Source organism: Lissotriton helveticus, chromosome 12 (assembly GCF_964261635.1).
Source record: "Lissotriton helveticus chromosome 12, aLisHel1.1, whole genome shotgun sequence".
Classification (NCBI taxonomy): domain Eukaryota; kingdom Metazoa; phylum Chordata; class Amphibia; order Caudata; family Salamandridae; genus Lissotriton; species Lissotriton helveticus.
In genome coordinates, this window is record NC_136073.1 from 219,936,689 (window position 1) to 219,961,498 (window position 24,810).

At 51.0% G+C, this 24,810-nt stretch overlaps 1 protein-coding gene across 1 annotated transcript in view; it reads left to right on the forward strand.

Annotated features, from left to right (window-relative positions):
* The first annotated feature begins 5,051 nt into the window (after positions 1 to 5,051).
* JPH3 (junctophilin 3) overlaps positions 5,052 to 24,810 on the forward strand; it is a 589,251-nt gene continuing 569,492 nt past the window's right edge. Inside the window, exon 1 of the mRNA XM_078669374.1 lies at positions 5,052 to 6,703. Coding sequence (XP_078525500.1) covers positions 6,316 to 6,703 — 388 coding nt within the window. The 5' untranslated portion in view covers positions 5,052 to 6,315. The remainder of the gene's footprint in view (positions 6,704 to 24,810) is intronic.

Sequence of the window (24,810 nt, forward strand, 5' to 3'; positions counted from 1 at the left end):
GTTTCAGTCGGGCATTATGAGATGTCAGCCAGATTTTACCAGGAATTTTTACATACATACAGATAAAACTGCACACATATTCCCTCTCTGTTTTGAATATTGTTAGAAATGGAGGTCTCTAGTTGGCAATGGCTGGCCACTGTCCAAGTAGGGACCCTTCTTCCTAAGTGAGAGTAAGGGGGCTACACCCTTTGATAACCCCTGCTCAACCCTGTGGTAACGTAGCACGAGCAGCTAGGCTTATCTCAGAGGCAGTGTGTAAAGCATTTATGATCATACACAGTGAGGAACACTACAAAGGGACCCCACATAAGTAGTTATAAAAATAAGTATCTTTATGTATAGTCTTAACACAAGACCAATAACGTTAAAAAGCCACCATACTGTAAAATAGGAATAGTCTTGAAATGCTGTAAAAATAGGTCAAAGTGTGCAAATAGGAGTTCAGTTCAAGGCAGTGGTCTCTGCGACCCTTTTACTTACAAAGTACCTGGATTTCGTAGCAAAACCAACCAAATATCGCAATGGAGCTGTAACGATGATTTTCCTCACGCGAGGCCGGCGATGCGTTGAATCCTTGCCGCAAGGGAGGATGATGCACCCGTTTGCGGGTGCGTGCGGGACAAAGCGACAAACTTCTTCACGCTAGGCCAGCGATGCGTTGAATCCTGGCCGCAAGGGGGGATGATGCGCTGAGCCTGTTGCATGTGCGATACTGTTGCAATGAAAGAAAATAGCGCACCGTGAGGGAGCGACGATCCGGGCATGATGCGAGGAAAATGGGGGACGCACGGCGCCCACACTGCGATGCGATGATCTCAATGCGATGATGCAGGGTTAGCGAGCACTTGGCGGCCCGCAAACGTGCAATGTGATGATCTTTGGGAGTAGCGAGCACTTTGGGGCCCGCAAGCATGTGATGCGATGATTGTTGGTTTGCGAGCACTCAGTGGTAACAGCACAGTGATTTTTCTGATGCTCTTCAACTACGGCGGCTCACAAACGGGCGTTAGCGATGATTTCTGCACTCTCTTCTCTGGAGTAGCACTAGAGGCCCTGGAACTCACAGGGGCCTCACCTTCAGATAGAAATCCTCGCAGGGAGGAATCAGGAGGCTGGTGGGGGAGTCAGATGTGCCTGTGACTCCAGCAGGAGGCTAGCTCTCTTCTAGCCCTTGGGTGATTGCTTTAGCAAAATAAAAGTTCTCTCAAAAGTCCTTTTCCCTCTTCCTCCAAGTCCATGGGAAACTACTGCAGGCCAGTCCAAGAAATAGCACACAAGCACAAGGACAGTCCTCTCCTGTAGAGTCCTTCAGTGAATCGGACAGAGGTTCTTCTTGACATCCAGGAGCAATACAAAAATCAGGGGTTTGGGCACAGATATTTATACCGCAAAAGTCTTTGTTCTAAAAAGTCACTAGTCACTGAACCCAGCCAAAACCAGTTCTGCTCAGGCCTGGAGCACTTTGTTTACCAGGCTGCATCCTTCCTTTCAGAAAGAGTGGGTCTGCCATCAGACGCACAGTAGGAGGTGGAGCCAGCATTCACCTTGCCAGGCAGAGCCCTATTCAGGTCAAGGAGCTACCCCTCCCCAATACTCAATGCAATCGATCTATTCAACCCAGGTCTGACTCAGCCTGCCTTGCCCCTTTAAACCCAGACAGCCAATACACATAACAGCAGAGCACACTGGAAGGCTTAGGCAATAAAGTACCTACTTGCTAAAAGTGGTATTTTCAAACACAGAATATTAAAACCAACTTTGCTAAAAGAAATATTTTATTATTCTGAGCTCATGCATACTAAACTCGAATTTCTACCATGTTCCCTGAGTCAGTTATACCTATGAGATGTAATAGTCAGACTGTCCATACTTAGCCTGTGGAGAACAGGTAGCCTTGCAGCAGTGAAAAACAAAATTGGAGTGTATTTCACTCCCAGGACATGCTACACATATCAAGTCATGTCCTACCTTACACACACAATGCACCTACCATAGGGGTGACTGACATGATGCCAAGGGAAGGTTCAGGGGCTGGGAAGTGTGGGCACTTCACAAGCAAGATGGCAGTTCTGGACTGCACACAGACACTGCTGTGGCAGGTCTGAGGAACACTTTACAAGCTGCTTCTGAGGGTGGCGCAAACCGGTGCTGCAGGCCCACCAGCAGCATTTGGGTTACCAGCCCTGGACACACGCATGCCACACTACTAGGGATTAACAGGTAAACCAAATAAGCCAATTAGGCATATACCAATTCACAGTCATATTCACACAGGAAGAGCATATGCACTTTAGCACTGATCAGCAGTGGTAAAGCGCCCAGAGTCATGAAACCAACAACAACAGGTCAGAAAAAATACAAGAGGCTGGCAAAAAGTTTAGGGATGACCCTGCAAGAAGGGCCATTTCCAACACATATCCTCAAAAATATTGGTTGTTGTACAAAATATTATGTTTTTTCTAACTTAGAGCCCCTGCCAATCCACATTCCTCTCCCTTTTCCCTGTCCCAGGGGCCTCTCATGCACCCTGCTTGCCGTTTAAAGTATTTAAACATGATATGTCATCCTGATTGTTGAAAAATCTGAAGCTCAACCCCACCCCCCCCCCAACCTTACTGACCATGCTACGCCCCTTGTCCCCCCCACCACCTCCCTCTGAAAGCCGAAGAAATGTTGGCCGCATAAATTATGAAAAATCCCCCCTCCCCCCTCCCTACCCCCCCCCCCCCGGCCCCCCAAAGAACTGCTGTGGTAGTTCCTGGAGCTGATGCAAGAACTGGAGATTACTGTGCCACTTCCGGGAAGTCCTCCCGAGTTTTTAACCTGCTTGGCAGCTCCAGGACACCACCCCGCCCCCATGCCGCTGTCAATGGACGGCTGTGTAAGGAAGGCCGCGTCCCTCACTCCCAAAAGTGATTAAGCGTTGAACGGATTTATCGAGAATCCCAGAATCTCACAAGGCGTGATGCGCTCTGCACCCCGAAAGAGGCCATCTTTGCGGTTTCAATAGAACCAGTGAATGGCCTGGAAAGTTCCAGGAAAAGCCAGTGTTGCACAGAATAGAGGGAGACTGAATTCTAGAGTGAAGTGCTGGGGTGCTGGGGAGCTTCGGAAGGGACCCCTGGCTGGTGCCGCAAGGGCGAAGGGTGGAGTGCTGAACGGACACCAAAGAACTCCCTGCCCGAGTGACGTGCTCGACAGACCCTGGAAACCCCCCTGGCCTGCTCCACGTGGTGCCTTGCACAGTCGCAAGGGGGGGGGGCGGAGGCTTCAGAGACCAGGAGACCCCTCTCTCCACGTTTCATGGTGAAGTGATGCGCTGCTCGGCAAGAACCCTGGGAAAGGGCTAAGGGCTGGACAACCCCAGCAGGGTGCCCTGTCTACTTCCGCTGTACTCATTTAGAGCACCAGGAGAGCCCCATTTTCCAGGGTAAGGCGATGGCCATTCTCCTGGAAGCCCTCTGAAATGGTTGAAGTGCTGGTCGGTCCCGGAAGAGCCTCATGCACAGTTCGAGGAGTGCGCCTTCAGAGCCCCCCAGGAGAGACCGCTCTTCCAGGGTGAAGTGCTGGCCAGAATTCGCGAAACCCTAAAGGTCTGAAAGCTCCAAGCGGACAGAGACCACCTATGAAAGCTCTCTGCCTCTGCAGGGTGAAACATTTGCCCAGAATCCTGACGCCCCCTGGCATGGTTGAGGAGCTAGTCAGCTCCTCGAGGGTGCCCTGCTCGGCGCTGTGTGCGCTCCATAAGTGCCCCGGGAGAGCACTTTGCCAGGGTAAAGCACTGGTATGCCCAAGAGAGCCCAGCGAGAGAGGTGAACTACTGCGCGGTCTAGGGTGAGCACCGTGAAAGGGCTGAAGTGTTGGACAGCTCCAGGGCAGCGAGGTGCAAGAGCTGCAGTGCTGGACAGCTCCAGTGATGCACTGTGACAGGGCTGAAGTGCTGGACAGCTCCAGGGCAGGTCATGCAAGGGCTGAAGTGCTGGACAGCTCCATGGCTGTACCGTGGAAGGACCGAAGTGCTGGACAGCTCTAGTGCTGCATCGTGAAAGGGCTGAAGTGCTTGGACAGCTCCAGGGCAGCACCGTGAACAGAACGAAGTGCTGGACAGCCCCAGGAGAGCCTCGTCCACGGGAGGAGGTGCTGGACAGCGTCTGGAGAGCCCCGTGATCAGTGCTGGAAAGTCCCGGGAAAGTGCCCTGAAAGGGCTGAAGTGCTGGACAGCCTCTGTCTTGAGAACCCCATGAACAGGAAAGTGCTGGAAAGCGCTGGGAGAGTCCGTGAAAGGGCTGAAGTGCTGGACAGCTCCAGGCAGCACCGTGAACAGAACGAAGTGCTGGACAGACCCAGGAGAGCCCAGTCCACAGGACGAAAGGGTGGTCAGCCCCGGGGGAGTAATGTGAAAACAAAGGCTGACGTGTTGGGAAGCCTGAGAGAACTCCGTGAACAGGACGAAGTGCTTTTCAGGTCAGGAAATACCACCTTGAGCGCCTAGAGAATCACTTCGCAGCCCCAGCAGGGCCCCCAGGCGTGCGCAACTGTTTTAAAGCCCCTTGCCTGGGCAAAGTCCCAGACAGCTCCGGAAGAGTCCGTGAAAGGTCTGTGGTGCTGGACAGCTCCCAGAGTGCCCCCTGAAAGCGTGAAGTGCCGGCCAGCCCCAGAAGTGCCCAATAAAAGGGCTGAAGCGCTGCCCTGCCAGGGGAAAGCCCTAGGAGCTCATATGAAAGGGCCTCGAAGACGGAAAGACCACACACACCCCTCCGCCCGGTAAAGGACCAGGCTGCCCGGAAGAGCCCGGTGAAAGTGCTGAAGGGCCGGACAGCTCCTCTGGTCTGTGTCCTGCAGCGGGACCTGCTCTGCTGTTATGGTAGATAAGGTGTGTGTGAGAGAGAGAGAGGAAGGAACGGGGGTGGGGGAGGAGGGAGGGTACAGGAGGGGAGAGAGCGAGGGAGGAGGGAGCAGGGGCGGGAGGAGTGAGGGAGGAGGAGGGGAGACACACACGGAGGCAGGGAAGAGAGAGAGAGAGAGACTGCATTGCTGATGCAGGAGCCCAGGGTATCGCGTCTCCCCCAGCCCCAGCATGCAGGGGCAGAGCGGCTCAGCCCGGGGCCCGGCAGGCTGTGTGCGCAGGGGACCCGTCTGATCTGAGGGTCGCCTCCGTGACCCGCCCCGTCCCTGGCGATTGCTCGAGGAGGAGCCGTGATATTGCACCAAAATCTGTGTCGCTCTCTCGCCCACCTTTGGAAGAAGATCTGCCCGGTCTGGGTGGCCTGCCTCCCTCTCTGGATGACCCGCCTGCTCCCGGAGGACCAGCCTCGCCTCCACCCTCCCTCCCACCCCCCCTGGAGCAGCAGCAGCCCCCCCGCCTGATCCCTTTGGATGAGCTGCCCCTCTTTTTGAAAGATCCGCAACCCCCCCGCGACCCCGCTTGGAGGAACTGCTACCCTCCGGAGGACCACCTTCGTACCCACCCCTGGAGGGGGGTAAAGGGCCTGCTACACCCCCACCCCCACGTACCTTTGGAACAGCTACTGCCCCCAGCACTTTGGAAGAACGTCCCATCCCCTGACGGCCTTTTTGCCCACTCCCCTCGGAGACTCTGACGCCCCCTTTGGGTGGGCGGTGGCCTCACTTGAGGGTTCTGCACACGTGCTTGGGCAAAGTACTGACCGCCCCTGGAGAACCGGCTCTTCTACCCTAGGACTGCAATTACCCCCTCCCCTCTCCACCCCACCCCCCTCGCCACTGGAGGACCTGCTTTTCTACCCTAGGAGTACTACTATTTCCACCCCCGCCCCTTGGAGGACTGCATTTCTCCCCCCTTTATGATTTGCTGCCCCCACTTTCAAGGCTCTGCTCCCCACCTTAAAGGAGTCTGCTTCCGCACGTTAAAGGATATGTTGCCCCCTTAGTGGGTTTGCAATCTCGGAGGTTCTTCCTGCCCCCCCTCTAGGATATACACCGTATACTTGTATTATTGGAAAGATCTACCTCCCTTTTTCTGCCCCCGACAAGCTATCCTGCAGACAGCACTGCTCTGCCTGGAAGGTCTGTCCTACCTGCCCCAGTCGCCCCCAGAGGATCGACCTCCTGACTCCCCCCCCCCCCCACACACACACTCAGACGTGGTCTCTGTCCCCTTCCTGCGCCCCGGCCCGTGCAGCTCCGGCCAGCAGCCTAGTGATGGAGACGGCATCGCTCTGAGCCCCGCACCTTGTTATTTCGCAGAAGCACCCCCCCCCCCTTTCTCTCGGTGCCTTAGCCCGGCCCGCTCCGTTTTGCTGATTTGTGGGATTTTCAGACGGAATTACATGCATGTCCAGTGGGGGCAGGTTTAATTTTGATGATGGAGGCTCGTACTGCGGGGGCTGGGCGGACGGCAAGGCCCACGGGCACGGGGTGTGCACCGGCCCCCGCGGCCAGGGCGAGTACGCGGGCTCCTGGGCGCACGGCTTCGAGACGCTGGGCGTCTACACCTGGCCCAGCGGCTCGTCCTACGCGGGCACGTGGGCGCAGGGCCGGCGCCAGGGCCTCGGACTGGAGACGAAGGGCCGCTGGGCCTACCGGGGCGAGTGGACGCACGGCCTCAAGGGCCGCTACGGCGTGCGGGGCCCGGCCGGGGGCGGCCAGGGCGCCCAGTACGGAGGCACCTGGAGCAACGGCCTGCAGGACGGCTACGGCACCGAGACCTACTGCGACGGCGGTGAGTACCTGGCGTAGACCGCCATGCTGCTGCGCGCCAGGCTGCCGGGGTTTGGTGGGAGCAGGTACCGGGCCGGCCCCAGTAAGGGTGCATGAGTGTTCAGGGCCCAGAGGCAAGCTCGAGTGTGCTTAGAAGCAGGCATCACTGTGCGTTCAGCGGTATGTGTGTTTATGTTCAAGAACACATCGCCTGGAAGCCGACCCTTTGAGTACCAGCGCACACGGGCTCGACCGAGTGTGCGTGTTTGTGAGAGTTGGCAGGGTATGCCAAGATGTGGGTCCCTTGCTCCCTTAGCCACTGGATTCAAGTGAGCCTGGCTGATGACGGCTGATTAGCCAGAAACTGGTCCCAGGAAGCTTGTTTCTGGTCCAGGGAAGACATGGCTTGGCAGTTCGGGCTGGACTGTTCCCATGAGGCACAGGGTCAGACTGATTTGCATATGGCCATGTCTGAACTGGGGTGGTGGAGTGAGCTAAAGAATGATGATTGATTAAACCCAGATCAGTTGACTGGAGGTTAGTGCTTGCATTGTTCAACACTTCGTCCATCATCCCCTTTGGTTTTGCTTTGTTTGTGACAGAGCCCAGGGCTTCCGGCTCCAGGTTTTTGATAACAAGTTCCAGGGGTTGAGTACAGAGCTGTGTCATCATGGCCTGCAGGCTTCAGGTTTGGGACCCTATGTGACTTTGTTTATTTTATTGGGGTTTTGTGAGGCGCTGACCTAGTTCCAAAGGTCAGAGAAGCGTTGTATATAGCAACAACTAAAGTAGCCGACATGCATACATGTTTACAGTCAGGCCTAATTATAGTAAGTGTGTCTAAATAAACACACATGAGATCAGAGGCAGTGTGGTACAGGGGGCTGAAGGCAGGGATCGAAGGACACAGGATAGGAAGATGGGAACAAGACAGGCCTGGCTACTGCTCTTGAGTTGGCACCAAGGAAGGAGCAAGTCTTAGCTGCAAATGGAGATTGTTCCAGAGTTGAGCTGTGCAGAGTTAAATCCTTGTGGCTGTGTGGAATCAAATCATTGTGGCTGTGTGGAGTCAAAGCCTTGTGGCTGCGTGGAGTCAAATCCTTGTGGCTGTGTGGAGTCAAATCCTTGTGGCTGTGTGGAGTCAAATCCTTCTAGCTGTGTGGAGTCAAAGCCATGTGGCTGTGTGGAGTCAAAGCCATGTGGCTGTGTGGAGTCAAATCCTTGTGGCTGTGTGGAGTCAAATCCTTCTAGCTGTGTGGAGTCAAATCCTTCTAGCTGTGTGGAGTCAAAGCCATGTGGCTGTGTGGAGTAAAAGCCTTGTGGCTGGGTGGAGTCAAATCCTTCTAGCTGTGTGGAGTCAAAGCCATGTGGCTGTGTGGAGTCAAATCCTTGTGGCTGTGTGGAGTCAAATCCTTCTGGCTGTGTGGAGTCAAAGCCATGTGGCTGTGTGGAGTAAAAGCCTTGTGGCTGTGTGAAGTCAAATCCTTCTGGCTGTGTGGAGTCAAAGCCATGTGGCTGTGTGGAGTCAAAGCCATGTGGCTGTGTGGAGTAAAAGCCTTGTGGCTGTGTGGAGTCAAATCCTTCTAGCTGTGTGGAGTCAAAGCCATGTGGCTGTGTGGAGTCAAATCCTTGTGGCTGTGTGGAGTCAAATCCTTCTGGCTGTGTGGAGTCAAATCCTTCTGGCTGTGTGGAGTCAAAGCCATGTGGCTGTGTGGAGTAAAAGCCTTGTGGCTGTGTGAAGTCAAATCCTTCTGGCTGTGTGGAGTCAAAGCCACGTGGCTGTGTGGAGTCAAAGCCATGTGGCTGTGTGGAGTAAAAGCCTTGTGGCTGTGTGGAGTCAAATCCTTCTGGCTGTGTGGAGTCAAAGCCATGTGGCTGTGTGGAGTAAAAGCCTTGTGGCTGTGTGGAGTCAAATCCTTCTGGCTGTGTGGAGTCAAAGCCATGTGGCTGTATGGAGTCAAAGCCTTGTGGCTGGGTGGAGTCAAATCTTTCTGGCTGTGTGGAGTCAAATCCTTCTGGCTGTGTGGAGTCAAAGCCTTGTGGCTGTATGGAGTCAAAGCCTTGTGGCCGTGTGGAGTCAAAGCCATGTGGCTGTGTGGAGTCAAATCCTTGTGGCTGTGTGGAGTCAAATCCTTCTGGCTGTGTGGAGTCAAAGCCATGTGGCTGTGTGGAGTAAAAGCCTTGTGGCTGTGTGAAGTCAAATCCTTCTGGCTGTGTGGAGTCAAAGCCATGTGGCTGTGTGGAGTAAAAGCCTTGTGGCTGTGTGGAGTCAAATCCTTCTGGCTGTGTGGAGTCAAAGCCATGTGGCTGTGTGGAGTAAAAGCCTTGTGGCTGTGTGGAGTCAAATCCTTCTGGCTGTGTGGAGTCAAAGCCATGTGGCTGTATGGAGTCAAAGCCTTGTGGCTGGGTGGAGTCAAATCTTTCTGGCTGTGTGGAGTCAAAGCCATGTGGCTGTGTGGAGTAAAAGCCTTGTGGCTGGGTGGAGTCAAATCTTTCTGGCTGTGTGGAGTCAAATCCTTCTGGCTGTGTGGAGTCAAAGCCTTGTGGCTGGGTGGAGTCAAATCTTTCTGGCTGTGTGGAGTCAAATCCTTCTGGCTGTGTGGAGTCAAAGCCTTGTGGCTGTATGGAGTCAAAGCCTTGTGGCTGTATGGAGTCAAAGCCTTGTGGCTGGGTGGAGTCAAATCCTTGTGGCTGTGTGGAGTCAAAGCCATGTGGCCGTGTGGAGTAAAAGCCTTGTGGCTGTGTGGAGTCAAATCCTTCTGGCTGTGTGGAGTCAAAGCCATGTGGCTGTGTGGAGTAAAAGCCTTGTGGCTGTGTGGAGTCAAATCCTTCTGGCTGTGTGGAGTCAAAGCCATGTGGCTGTATGGAGTCAAAGCCTTGTGGCTGGGTGGAGTCAAATCTTTCTGGCTGTGTGGAGTCAAATCCTTCTGGCTGTGTGGAGTCAAAGCCTTGTGGCTGTATGGAGTCAAAGCCTTGTGGCCGTGTGGAGTCAAAGCCATGTGGCTGTGTGGAGTCAAATCCTTGTGGCTGTGTGGAGTCAAATCCTTCTGGCTGTGTGGAGTCAAAGCCATGTGGCTGTGTGGAGTAAAAGCCTTGTGGCTGTGTGAAGTCAAATCCTTCTGGCTGTGTGGAGTCAAAGCCATGTGGCTGTGTGGAGTAAAAGCCTTGTGGCTGTGTGGAGTCAAATCCTTCTGGCTGTGTGGAGTCAAAGCCATGTGGCTGTGTGGAGTAAAAGCCTTGTGGCTGTGTGGAGTCAAATCCTTCTGGCTGTGTGGAGTCAAAGCCATGTGGCTGTATGGAGTCAAAGCCTTGTGGCTGGGTGGAGTCAAATCTTTCTGGCTGTGTGGAGTCAAAGCCATGTGGCTGTGTGGAGTAAAAGCCTTGTGGCTGGGTGGAGTCAAATCTTTCTGGCTGTGTGGAGTCAAATCCTTCTGGCTGTGTGGAGTCAAAGCCTTGTGGCTGGGTGGAGTCAAATCTTTCTGGCTGTGTGGAGTCAAATCCTTCTGGCTGTGTGGAGTCAAAGCCTTGTGGCTGTATGGAGTCAAAGCCTTGTGGCTGTATGGAGTCAAAGCCTTGTGGCTGGGTGGAGTCAAATCCTTGTGGCTGTGTGGAGTCAAAGCCTTGTGGCTGTGTGGAGACAAAGCCTTGTGGCTGTATGGAGTCAAAGCCTTGTGGAGTGAATGTCATTTTGAATATTTTAGAATTTCCAAAGGCCATGCAGTGTGTTACTGAGTCTAATATTCATACAACATGTATGTGAATTCCAGGTTCAGGGTCCAGTTTTTTTAATACAGTGCCAATTGGTTCCTATGCTGTGGGCAGTGCCCTGCCTGACATACGCAGAAGGTACACCTACTTCCACAATAGTGACGAGTGGGACCAAGCCTCATAATCTGTGAGAGTACCGGGCAAATGGCCCAGTGTGCTAATACTGCACTCTAGGTCTACAGGTTGTGAGAATAGTGCCCAGGTGCCCACAGGGTGTGCACCTACAAGGCGTTGATGACAATGTGTGAGTACAGATGCCTGCGTTCCAAAGGCAAAGGATGAGACATCTGCAACTATGCCCTGCACTATGTATGCAGCCTACACCAGGCCCTTCCTGCAATGGCAGGAAGTGTTGGGTCCCTCTTTCTTGTCGTGTGTGAGTTAGAAGACTTGCTGTGATTGTGTTTGGGGCTCAGTGCCCAGAGAGTGTGAAGATATGGTCAAGGAGCAGTACACAGGTTGCAAGTACAAAACCTGTGGATGTAAATACAAGCCCCTTGGTTCTTAGAGTAAACCAATGGCAGCTGGTCCACTTCTCAGTCCCCCTATGAAACAGGAAGGACTTTTAACGTCACATGTATATTGATGCATTCAAGGGTTTAAGTGAGGTCTCAGTGTGTGGGTAAAAGGTTCAAGTGCCTGTGATTGTGACCCCAGGGGCTCACATTGGGTGAGTCCTGATGGTATATGAAGTGTGAATGCGCTGATCTTGGACCATGGTCTATCCAGTATGCATACACCAGTACCACTCTTGTAGAGAGTAGGGGTGTGCAAAATATGCATGATTTGCATTTGAGAAATTATATGATATTTTGACAAAACGGGCATTCGGTGCTATATTTCAGCACAAAATGCATCCTCTGGTCGTTTTTTGGATGGGTGGACCCATTCTGTGCTTAAAAAAAGGGCATTAAACACAAGCATGGAGAACAACAGCCCCTCATATTCTGTCATTTACGCTCTTATGGCGTGCTTGTGACAAACAGTGAACATCTATGTAATTACACAATGTGGCGTAAAAAAGCGCAGTTTGGGGATAACCACTCTGAGTTCTAGTACCTATATACAGTGGCGTAACAAGGTCAGGTGGTACCTGGTGCGGAACATTTCTTGTCACCCCCGGCTTGACAAAATAGCAAAAATATGTTTAAAACACATATTTTTGCCATTTTGTTACCCTCCCCCCCTCTGCTCCCCTCCCCCCCGTGATGATACCTGGGGCGGCCCGCACTCACCGCACCCCACTTCCTACGCCACTGCCTACACGAAGCTTGACCATTTTCCCCATGGGATACGTGTATCATGTTTCTACTTATGGCGACTTGTGCAGGCAGTGCCCAGATGTGCCCCATGTCAGCTGACTGTGCTCAAACAGAATCAGGGCGGCCTGCCTGTGCTCAGAGTGTGTCTCAGCTGCCTGGCCGGCGTGAGCTTGGCGGAGGGAGGGGAGGAGGCCCCATATGGTAGTTTACATGTTGGCAGGGTCGGACTGGCCTGTAGGGCAATCAGACAGTGCCCAGTAGGCTGGTCTGAGAGATCAGTGTGTGGGAAGTTTTTTTTAGAAGTTTGTGGGCCTTTTTATAGCAAGGTGGGCTGGGTATTACTATTAATTTCCCTGTTATTACCACAACATTGCCTACCCATGCACCATGTCTTTACAAGCCCTAAACTGGCTCAATTTGCAATGTGGCCCCTTTGTTTAGCTTTCAGTTTCGCCAATGGGAGGCACTTTTATTTTGGTGCCCGGGCCTATTTTCTTTCCCAATCTGAACCTGCATGTTGGCATGTCCTTCTAGAGAGTGGAGTGGAGAAGTGTGGCTCAATGGTTAGAGCAGCAGACCCTGATGCAGAAGTCTGGCCTGGGACCAGGGTTCAATTCCCGCCTTGGTGGGTCTTGGGCTCAATTTCCTCGGATCTGATAATTCTCGCCTCGGTGCCTATTCTAATTATGAGTCCAACTCTGGGCAATAGCTTGCTTAATCTCCACAATGGCCCCAACAACGCTAGGATTCCTAGCTTCACCTTGGGGGTGCCCAGGAGTGGGCGCCTCACAGGGAAAGGCCAGGAAGAGTTCCTCAGCGGTATTCATACAAGCGCCGAGATGCCTCCGGGTAGTCGTGCGCTATACTAGTACGTAATTATCATTTTATTTACCATTTAGAGTGAAAAGAGCTCTGGCTGTGCTCAGAGGGGCTCGCAGGTAGTACCTTCTTGTGTTCGAAATGAGTTAGAAATATTTAATCTGAGAGACAGACTCAATGAAACTTGTGCTTAGATGGATTCATGTACAACTGCTGCAGAAAAACAAAATGCAACACAACAGTATGACAAGCAAGACCTATTTTCTCTCCTGCTCTGTGAAGGAGATTGCAGGGAAGAAAGGGTTTGAGGCAGGAGGGATGTATATGCCCCTTCAAAGGAGAGTTCACTGGCTCACCCCTCTTTGTCAGTTTCCCTGGTTATGGTGTTTGGTGCGTTTGCACAACTCTTTGGACCTGGGTGGGGTGTTTCAGAGAGCCTTTCCAACCACCCAGACCAATGCTGAGTTGTGAGTTAGGTGGAACTTGCATGAGCCAGTGAACATTTCTGTATGGGTATTAAGTTCACCCCGCAGCCCTCCGGGGCATTTTGGTGCCTGGACTATTAGCAATTTTTATCTTGTAAGAGGATTGGACCATTGACAGTTTTCATCTTGTAATAGGACTGCACTATTGAGAACCTACATCTTGGAAACAAGAAGGGGGTCAAATGATTAGGCTATTCAATTCACCCTACTCCACCCTGCAAAACTGTCTTGGTCTAGGTGTTTTGTAGGACTGTATCACTTTGTGGGCTTTCCTGGATTGGGTTTTGAAGCATTTTGTGGGTGCATAGTGTTTTTGTTGGTGTCTTTTAGTTTTTACGTAAGGCAAGTGCTCACACACTGTTCTCCTAACAGACTCAGTAGATTGTTGTATTGTGCTGTGTATGGTAATTTTGCACATCACATGGCGTCTACCATAACGGCACTTTACGACAGATGCAGCATAATTGACTATGTACTATCTCCTCTGCTTTTACTGTATTATTGGCAAATCAAATTTTTAAGATGTATACCACATTTGTTGTAACATATATAGTTGTGATTGGTATATTGTTATGGTTTTAACTAATTTAAATAATAAAGAATCATTCATACCATAAGGGCTACTTCAGAGCCTTGGTCTAGTACGCCAGATATGGTTGATGCCAAAATGGCAACATTAGAGGCCTGAGAAACGAGAAAAACACAGATCAAGTGGACCAAATGTTGGTCTAAAAAGTAATGTCTTGAGTTTTTTTCCTGAAACTGTGGCCATTCTTCTATTCATGCAGACTGGGAGGTTGTTCCATCCTTGCATTCCTAAAGATGGCATCGGTCTCCTCTACATACATTTCTTTCTTATATTGGAGGGTCAGCGTCTAATGTTGGAACCTTATCTCGGGCTAGGAGGGCCAATCCATTTAAACCCTAAAGTAGCTGTTCAGCAGCTGGAAGACATTCCCGTTGAACTAAACAGTGTTAGCCTGAAATTGATCCCAGAATGCCAGTTTTGAAACCCCTGCTGTTCTTTAATGTCCCTGCACAAACCGCTTTCCAGTTATTAGGATCAGATGCTGACTTCGACAAGAGGGAACCTAGGATTTGCTTGAAGATAGCGAGCGATGGCTTTAAAGTTGGCACACTGAGCCAGCTCAGCTGTTTCTGTCTGATAATTGAGATGTCAATCACAGTAGATGATCAGGCTATATTAGAACTGTATAGAAAGTGGGGAAATCCCCAGCATTTAGGACCACCTGATTGGGGATAGATTTGGGGCCAGATGTATGACCCTTTTTACCGGTGTGCAAATGGGAAATCGGCCTATTTGTGACTGCTAAAAAGTGTGGGGTATGTACAAACCCTATTTTGCGAGTCGGTAACCAACTAGTGACTCGCAAAATAGAGTTTGCAAGTTGCTATTAGGAAGGGGTGTGCCAATGGCGTCCCTGCCTAATAGCGAGTCACACTTCTATATACAATTGTTTTGTGACTTCAATTACAGTCACAGTTTACCACCTACTTCAAGTAGGTTGTAAGCCACTCGCAAACTGGAAGGGGTCTCCTTTGTGAATGGATAGGAAAATATGTTTTTAAGAGCAGGCAGTGGCCCCACGGGTCGCTGCCTACTCTAAAAAAATTAAACAGAAACATTTTATTTTTATTTTTTAAATGCATCCGATTTTTCTTTAAGGAAAACCGGCTGTATTTAATACAACTGCTTTATTGAAAAAGGAGTCACAGACATGGTGGTCTACTGACCCCAGCAGGCCACCATCCCTGAGAGCTGGCCGTTCCCAATAGGTCATATATTGTGACCTTCCTCATGAATATTGATGAGGCAGGTCATTTGTGATCCCATTAGGATTCGCAAACAGTGTCTGAGACACTGTTGTACATTCCATTTTGCGAGTTGCTAATTGTGAGTTTCAAAATGCCACAATTAGCTGCTCGCAAAAAGGAATGGTCGTACATCTGGCCCTAGGAGTATAACACTCAATCATAGCACTGTAGGTTTCACTTCATTTAAGGCAAGCCAACCCATGCATACAGACATAGATATCCATACCATATTAGAGAAGGGGATTGGGAGCTATGGGGGGACTCCCAAAGAATAGGTCAACCCCTCTAGCCAAATGTGTATCCACATTCAGTAGCGAAGCCCACATTTTCAAAATGGAGGTGATCCACTTTGCAACCTACCTGGTAATCTTACAAACCCTGTTCAGTACGTCAACCAACAAATGGTGGTGTCAACATATCACAGTCAGCCAATGGGTCTCATAAGGTAAAGATTTTTGGTTTCCCTCTGTTACAGACTCACAAGAGTTTGTCCCTCATATCCACAAGCATATTCTTTGCACCATTATCAGTAACGGATAATATGAGAAAATTGTGGACGAAGTGTCGTCGGGCACAAATATTGTGTCCTAAGTATTGTTTAGAAAATGTATGCCTCACTAGAGTTATTAATAGAAATTCTACACCCACTGGGGTGATATTTAGAACACAATCTATATGTCAGACAATATTTTTGTCAATGATATTCTCACATACTGCTACCAGGACAATTGACTAATTGACAAATATCAAGCAGGAGGGTGTAATTTTCTGTAGGTTTGCAGGCAACAGTGCCCACTCACGGATGCACACAGGCTGCAGAACCAGGGCTCACACATCATCAACGTCCTCCTGCTAGGTACATGAACGTGTATGTATAAGAAAAGGGGCAACCCAATAATCCTGGTACCTGGGTAATCTAGTAATAAAGCAAAACAGTGGTACCTAAATGGGGATGTGTGAACCTTTACTTTCTTGGAGGGAGTAATTTTGACCATCAAGCGATAGGTTCTATTTCTCAATTGGACAGTTGTGTTTTCATTTGTTAACAAATAGAAAAAATTCAATGCAGCTTATACTTAAATCAATTTATAAGTATGGTGCAACGACGCAGTTCAAGTGAAAATAAGTGAATGTAAAATGCGTTGGTGCTATACAATCTATGTACATACAATAGTCACTGTTCCAGGATGAACAAGTGGTTTTTGTACACACTCTAACAAAGAGTGAAATGCTTCAGAATCAAAATAAAAACTGTACACTAATATTGTGTCAAGTCAACGTTTTGACCCTAAGCATACAATTTAGACAGGGTCATCATCAGGATGTAGGTTTGGGAAGCACCTGCCCAATGTTTAGGATGGATGTGGAGATAGTTTCTGAATGCTATTGATGCATGGCCTGCATCAGAAGGAAACTGACACATGGGATGACTCGAGAGTTGCTGGGGTAGGAGCCCAATCTATGTAGTGTGGTCCTCAATTAAAGCATGCGTGCCACTGTGTAGGATTCCTGGTTGGAGCCATGTGGTGTACAGTAAATGGATCTCTGTGGTAGGTGTCTTCCACAATGATTGCTAGGCTGCAAAGTCGATCATTTTGAGCCCACCGCACAGAAATCAGACATGTGGGATGGTGTGCTTGGATTCATTCAAAACTACATATACATGCTGCATATCTCCTGTAGCCATGTGTGTCAGTCCTCTTGCACAGGCTGCAGTCCCAGCTACAAGGAACAAATACATGCTGCATATCTCCTGTAGCCATGTGTGTCAGTCCTCCCACACATATGCTGCTGCTAGAGACTCCTTCTAGGGACAGGCACAGGCTGGAAGCCTGCGGTATCCAGGTGCGTCAGTCCTCACACATAATATACAGGGCTGCGGTATCTAAGTGCATCAGTCCTCACACACAATATACAGGGATGCGGTATCCAGGTGTGTCAGTTCTCACACACAATATACAGGGCTGCGGTATCCCGGTGCAACAGTCCTCACACACAATATACAGGGCCGTGGTATCCAGGTGCGTCAGTCCTCACACATAATATACAGGGCTGCGGTATCTAAGTGCATCAGTCCTCACACACAATATACAGGGATGCGGTATCCAGGTGTGTCAGTTCTCACACACAATATACAGGGCTGCGGTATCCAGGTGTGTCAGTTCTCACACACAATATACAGGGCTGCAGTATCCAGGTGTGTCAGTTCTCACACACAATATACAGGGCTCCAGTATCCAGGTGGATCAGTCCTCACACACAATACACAGAGCTGCGGTATCCAGGCGTGTCAGTCCACACACACAATATACAGTACTGCAGTATCCAGGTGTGTCAGTCCTCACACACATTATACAGGGCTGCGGTGTCCAGGTGTGTCAGTTCTCACACGCAATATACAGGGCTGCGGTATCCAGGTGTGTCAGTTCTCACACACAATATACATGGCTCCAGTATCCAGGTGGGTCAGTCCTCACACACAATATACAGAGCTGCGGTATCCAGGTGTGTCAGTCCACACACACAATATACAGTACTGCAGTATCCAGGTGTGTCAGTCCTCACACACAATATACAGGGCTGCGGTGTCCAGGTGTGTCAGTCCTCACACACAATATACAGGGCTGCGGTATCCAGGTGTTTTCAGTCCTCAGACACAATATACAGGGCTCCAGTATCCAAGTGTGTCAGTCCTCACACAAAACGTACAGAGCTCCAGTATCCAGGTGTGTCAGTCCTCACACACAATATACAGGGTTCCAGTATCCAGGTGTGTCAGTCCTCACACACAATATACAGGGCTGCGGTATCCAGGAGTGTCAGTCCTCACACACAATATACAGGGCTCCAGTATCCAGGTGTGTCAGTCCTCACACAAAACGTACAGAGCTCCAGTATCCAGGTGTGTCAGTCCTCACACACAATATACAGGGTTCCAGTATCCAGGTGTGTCAGTCCTCACACACAATATACAGGGCTGCGGTATCCAGGAGTGTCAGTCCTCAGACACAATATACAGGGCTCCAGTATCCAAGTGTGGCACTCCTCACACACAATATACAGGGCTCCAGTATCAAGGTGTGTCAGTCCTCACACAAAAGTTACAGGGCTCCAGTATCCAGGTGTGTCAGTCCTCACACAAAACGTACAGAGCTCCAGTATCCAGGTGTGTCAGTCCTCACACACAATATACAGGGTTCCAGTATCCAGGTGTGTCAGTCCTCAGACACAATATACAGGGCTCCAGTATCCAAGTGTGGCAGTCCTCACACACAATATACAGGGATGCGGTATCCAGGTGTGTCAGTCCTCACACACAATATACAGTTCTGCAGTATCCAGGTGTGTCAGTCCTCACACACAATATACAGGGCTACGGTATCCAGGTGTCAGTCCTCACACACAATATACAGTACTGCGGTATCCAGGTATACCAGTCCTCACACACAATACACAGGGCTGCGGTATCCAGATGTGTCAGTCCTCACACACAATATACAGGGCTGCAGTATCCAGGTGTGTCAGTCCTCACACACAGGCAGCTGCATTCACTCCTTCTAGGGACACGCACAGGCCGCTGCGGTATCCAGGTGTGTCAGTCCTCACACATAATATACAGGGCTGCGGTATCCAGGTGAGTCAGTCCCCACATACAATATACAGATCTGTGGTGTCCAGGTGTGTCAGTCCTCACACACAATATACAGGGCTCCAGTATCCAGGTGTGTCAGTCCTCACACACAATATACAGGGCTGTGGTATCCAGGTGTGTCAGCCCTCCCACACAATATGCAGGGCTCCAGTATCCAGGTGTGTCAGTCCTCACACACAATATACAGGGCTCCAGTATCCAGGTGTGTCAGTCCTCACACAAAATTTACAGGGCCGCTGTATCCAGGTGAGTCAGTCCTCACACAAAATCTACAGGGCTCCAGTATCCAGGTGTGTCAGTCCTCACACGCAATATACAGGGCTCCAGTATCCAGGTGTGTAAGTCCTCACACAAAATATACAGGGCTCCAGTATCCAGGTGTGTCAGTCCTCACACACAATATACAGGGCTGCAGTATCCAGGTGTGTCAGTCCTCACACAAAATTTACAGGGCTCCAGTATCCAGGTGTGTCAGTCCTCACACGCAATATACAGGGCTCCAGTATCCCGGTGTGTCAGTCCTCACACACAATATACAGGGCTCCAGTATCCAGGTGTGTCAGTCCTCACACACAATATACAGGGCTGCAGTATCCAGGTGTGTCAGTCCTCACACGCAATATACAGGGCTCCAGTATCCAGGTGTGTCAGTCCTCACACGCAATATACAGGGCTCCAGTATCCAAGTGCATCAGTCCTCACACACAATATATCAGGGCTGCGGTATCCAGGTGCGTCAGTCCTCACACACAATATACAGGGCTGCGGTATTGAGGTGTGTAAGTCCTCACACACAATATTCAGGGCTCCAGTATCCAGGTGTGTCAGTCCTCACACACAATATACAGGGCTCCGGTATCGAGGTGTGTCAGTCCTCACACACAATATACAGGGCTCCGGTATCCAGGTGTGTCAGTCCTCACACACAATATACAGGGCTGCAGTATTCAGGTGTGTCAGTCCTCACACACTATATACAGGGCTGCAGAATCCAGGTGTGTCAGTCCTCACACACAATATACAGGGCAGCGGTATCCAGGTGTGTCAGTCCTCACACACAATATACAGGGCTCCGGGATCCAGGTGTGTCAGTCCTCACACACAATATACAGGGCTGCGGTATCCAGGTGCATCAGTCCCCACACACAATATACAGGGCTGCAGTTTCCAGGTGTGTCAGTCCTCACACACAATATACAGGGCTGCGGTATCCAGGTGCATCAGTACTCAGACACAATATACAGGGCTGCGGTATCAAGGTGCGTCAGTCCTCACACACAATATACAGGGCTCGGGTATCCAGGTGCGTCAGTCCCCACACACAATATGCAGGGCTGCGGTGTCCAGGTGTGTCAGCCCTCACACACAATATACAGGGCTGCGGTATCCAGGTGTGTCAGTCCTCACACACAATATACAGGGCTGTGGTATCCAGGTGCGTCAGTCCTCACACAGGCACAGGCTGCTGCATTCACTCCTTCTAGGGACACGCACGGGCCGCTGCGGTATCCAGGTGCGTCAGTCCTCATACACAATATACAGGGCTGCGGTATACAGGTGCATCAGTACCCACACACAATATACAGGGCTGCGGTGTCCAGGTGTGTCAGCCCTCACACACAATATACAGGGCTGCGGTATCCAGGTGTGTCAGTACTCAGACACAATATACAGGGCTGCGGTATCAAGGTGCGTCAGTCCTCACACACAATATACAGGGCTGCGGTATCCAGGTCCGTCAGTCCCCACACACAATATACAGGGCTGCAGTGTCCAGGTGTGTCAGTCCTCACACACAATATACAGGGTTGCGGTGTCCAGGTGCATCAGTACTCAGACACAATATACAGGGCTGCGGTATCAAGGTGCGTCTGTCCTCACACACAATATACAGGGCTCGGATATCCAGTTGCGTCAGTCCCCACACACAATATGCAGGGCTGCGGTATCCAGGTGCATCAGTCCTCACACACTATATACAGGGCTGCGGAATCCAGGTGTGTCAGTCCTCACACACAATATACAGGGCAGCGGTATCCAGGGGTCTCAGTCCTTACACACAATATACAGGGCTGCGGTATCCAGGTGTGTCAGTCCTCACACACAATATACAGTACTGTGGTATCCAGGTGTGTCAGTCCTCACACACAATATACAGGGCTGCAGTATCCAGGTGTGTCAGTCCTCACACACAATATACAGGGCTGCGGTATTTAAGTGCATCAGTCCTCACACACAATATACAGGGCAGCGGTATCCAGGGGTCTCAGTCCTTACACACAATATACAGGGCAGCGGTATCCAGGGGTCTCAGTCCTTACACACAATATACAGGGCTGCGGTATCCAGGTGTGTCAGTCCTCACACACAATATACAGTACTGTGGTATCCAGGTGTGTCAGTCCTCACACACAATATACAGGGCTGCAGTATCCAGGTGTGTCAGTCCTCACACACAATATACAGGGCTGCGGTATCCAGATGCGTCAGTCCTCACACACAGGCACAGGCTGCTGCATTCACTCTTTCTAGGGACACGCACAGGCCGCTGCGGTATCCAGGTGCGTCAGTCCTCATACACAATATACAGGGCTGCGGTATCCAGGTGCGTTAGTCCCCACACACAATATACAGGGCTGCGGTGTCCAGGTGTGTCAGTCCTCCCACACAATATACAGGGCTGCGGTATCCAGGTGTGTCAGTACTCAGACACAATATACAGGGCTGCGGTATCAAGGTGCGTCAGTCCTCTCACACATAATATACAGGGCTGGGGTATCCAGGTGTGTCAGCCCCCACACACAATATACAGGGCTGCGGTATCCAGGTGCATCTGTCCACACACAGGCTGCTGCATTCACTTCTTCTAGTGACACGCACAGGCTGCTGCGGTATCCAGGTGCGTCAGTCCTCACACACAATATACAGGGCTGCGGTATCCAGGTGTCAGTCCTCACACACAATATACAGGGCTGCGGTATCCAGGAGTCAGTCCCTACACACAATATACAGGGCTGCATTGTCCAGCTGTGTCAGTCCAGTCCCCACACACATTATGCGGTATCCAGGTGTGCCAGCCCTCACACGCAATATACAGGGCTGCGATATCCAGGTGTGTCAGTCCTCACACACAGGTCGCTACTAGGGACACGCAGTAGCATTCACTCCTTCTAGGGACACGCACAGGCTGCTGCGGTATCCAGGTGCGTAAGTCCTCACACACAATATACAGAGCTGTGGTATCCAGGTGTGTCAGTCCTCACACACAATATACAGGGCTGCGGTATCCAGGTGCGTCAGTCCTCACACACAATATACAGGGCTGCGGTATCCCGGTGCAACAGTCCTCACACACAATATACAGGGGTGTGGTATCCAGGTGTGTCAGTCCTCACACACAATATACAGGGCTGCGGTATCCCGGTGCATCAGTCCTCACACACAATATACAGGGCTGCGGTATCCAGGTGTGTCAGTCCTCACACACAATATACAGGGCTGCGGTATCCAGGTGCGTCAGTCCTCACATACAATATACAGGGCTGGGGTATCCAGGTGCATCAGTCCTCACACACAATATACAGGGCTGCGGTATCCAGGTGCGTCATTCCCCACACACAGGCAGCTGCATTCACTCCTTCTAGGGACACGCACAGGCTGGAGGCCTGTGGTATCCAGGTGCGTCAGTCCTCACACATAATATACAGGGCTGCGGTATCTAAGGGTATCAGTCCTCACACAAAATATACAGGGGTGTGGTATTCAGGTGCGTCAGTCCTCACACACAATATACAGGGCTGCGGTATCCAGGTGCGTCAGTCCCCACACACAGGCTGCTGCATTCACTCCTTCTAGGGACACGCACAGGCTGGAGGCCTGTGGTATCCAGGTGCGTCAGTCCCCACACACAGGCTGCTGCATTCACTCCTTCTAGGGACACGCACAGGCTGGAGGCCTGCGGTATCCCGGTGCATCAGTCCTCTCACACAATATACAGGGCTGCGGTATCCAGGTGTGTCAGTCCTCTCACACAATATACAGGGCTGCGGTATCCAGGTGCGTCAGTCCTCACACACAGGACTGCTGAATGCACCTCTTCTAGGGACACGCACAGGCTGGAGGCCTGTGGTATCCAGGTGCGTCAGTCCCCACACACAGGCTGCTGCATTCACTCCTTCTAGGGACACGCACAGGCTGGAGGCCTGCGGTATCCCGGTGCATCAGTCCTCTCACACAATATACAGGGCTGCGGTATCCAGGTGTGTAAGTCCTCACACACAATATACAGGGCTGCGGTATCCAGGTGCGTCAGTCCTCACACACAATATACAGGGCTGCAGTATCCAGGTGTGTCAGTCCTCACACACAATATACAGGGCTGCGGTATCCAGGTGCGTCAGTCCTCACACACAATATACAGGGCTGCGGTATCCAGGTGCGTCAGTCCTCACACACAATATACAGTACTGTGGTATTCAGGTGCGTCAGTCCTCACACACAATATACAGGGCTCCAGTATCCAGGTGCGTCAGTCCCCACACACAGGCTGCTGCATTCACTCCTTCTAGGGACACGCACAGGCTGGAGGCCTGCGGTATCCCGGTGCATCAGTCCTCTCACACAATATACAGGGCTGCGGTATCCAGGTGTGTAAGTCCTCACACACAATATACAGGGCTGCGGTATCCAGGTGCGTCAGTCCTCACATACAATATACAGGGCTGCAGTATCCCGGTGCAACAGTCCTCACACACAATATACAGGGCTCCAGTATCCAGGTGTGTCAGTCCTCACACACAATATACAGGGCTCCAGTATCCAGGTGCGTCAGTCCTCACACACAATATACAGGGCTGCGGTATCCAGGTGCGTCAGTCCTCACACACAATATACAGGGCTCCGGTATCCAGGTGCGTCAGTCATCACACACAATATACAGGGCTCCGGTATCCAGGTGTGTAAGTCCTCACACACAATATACAGGGCTGCGGTATCCAGGTGCGTCAGTCATCACACACAATATACAGGGCTCCGGTATCCAGGTGTGTAAGTCCTCACACACAATATACAGGGCTGCGGTATCCAGGTGCGTCAGTCCTCACACACAATATACAGGGCTCCGGTATCCAGGTGCGTCAGTCCCCACACACAATATACAGGGCTGCGGTATCTAAGTGCATCAGTCCTCACACACAATATACAGGGCTCCAGTATCCAGGTGCGTCAGTCCTCACACACAATATACAGGGCTGCGGTATCCAGGTGCGTCAGTCCTCACACACAATATACAGGGCTCCGGTATCCAGGTGCGTCAGTCCCCACACACAGGCTGCTGCATTCACTCCTTCTAGGGACACGCACTGGCTGGAGGCCTGCGGTATCCAGGTGCGTCAGTCCTCCCACACAGGAGTCAGTCCCTCGAGGGACTCGCTCAATCTGCAATCCCACGGAACGAGCAAAGGCCGCAGTGAGAGCCCGGCATGCTCACTCACTGCCCTCACTGCCCCCTCGGCAGACGAGGGATCTAGAATGGATTTAGCTTAAGAAAATGATCTGGCTGCTGTGGAGAGATGCAACGGGAAGTCGCCTGTTTCTTTCTAACGTGCATGTTACATATTCAGACACAATCACCCTAATGAGCCACTGAAAGGGCGAGATTTTGATCGATACCTTATATCTATTGATCTAAACCTCGATCTGGTCGACTGAACCTTTGTTGCCTGTCTGTGAGGAAAGAAAGTGCACCTATTTCCAAGCTAGTTCACCCAATAAAGGACTCTACTCCCAAAGATCACAAACAACTTCTAGCTTTCAAAAGTTTATTGTAAAGATATGATAAGCTGCAAATACAGGCATCTCAGAATGAGATTCACGAGATACACAGGTCCAATTACATACATGTGCTCTCGGAAAGCCCTCAGACGAGCAACAGAAATCACTAACACAAGTTCTAAGAATAATAAAGCTATCAGCATAGACGCATATCTCTCCTTCATTTAGGTTGGAGTAAAACGCAAAGGTTAGGCTGTCCCTACCCTGCTCTAGATGGTATCCCTACTTAACCAAGTCCCAACCTAACAAAGGTGTCAGCAGTGAATGACCCCCAAGGGAAGTCACCCACTCTAAGTCTCTTGGTGAAAACCTATAGTTCTCCAGTCATGACCCCTCTCTGCCTACCCATCCGCTCTCTAAAGGGTCCTCAGGTCTCTGCTCTAACTCCACCCAGGGGTGCTGTCCCTAATACAAAACAGTCAACAACTTTTGAGACGCCCCTTGCGAGACGCCCCTCACGTGGTGTAGCTTCTGG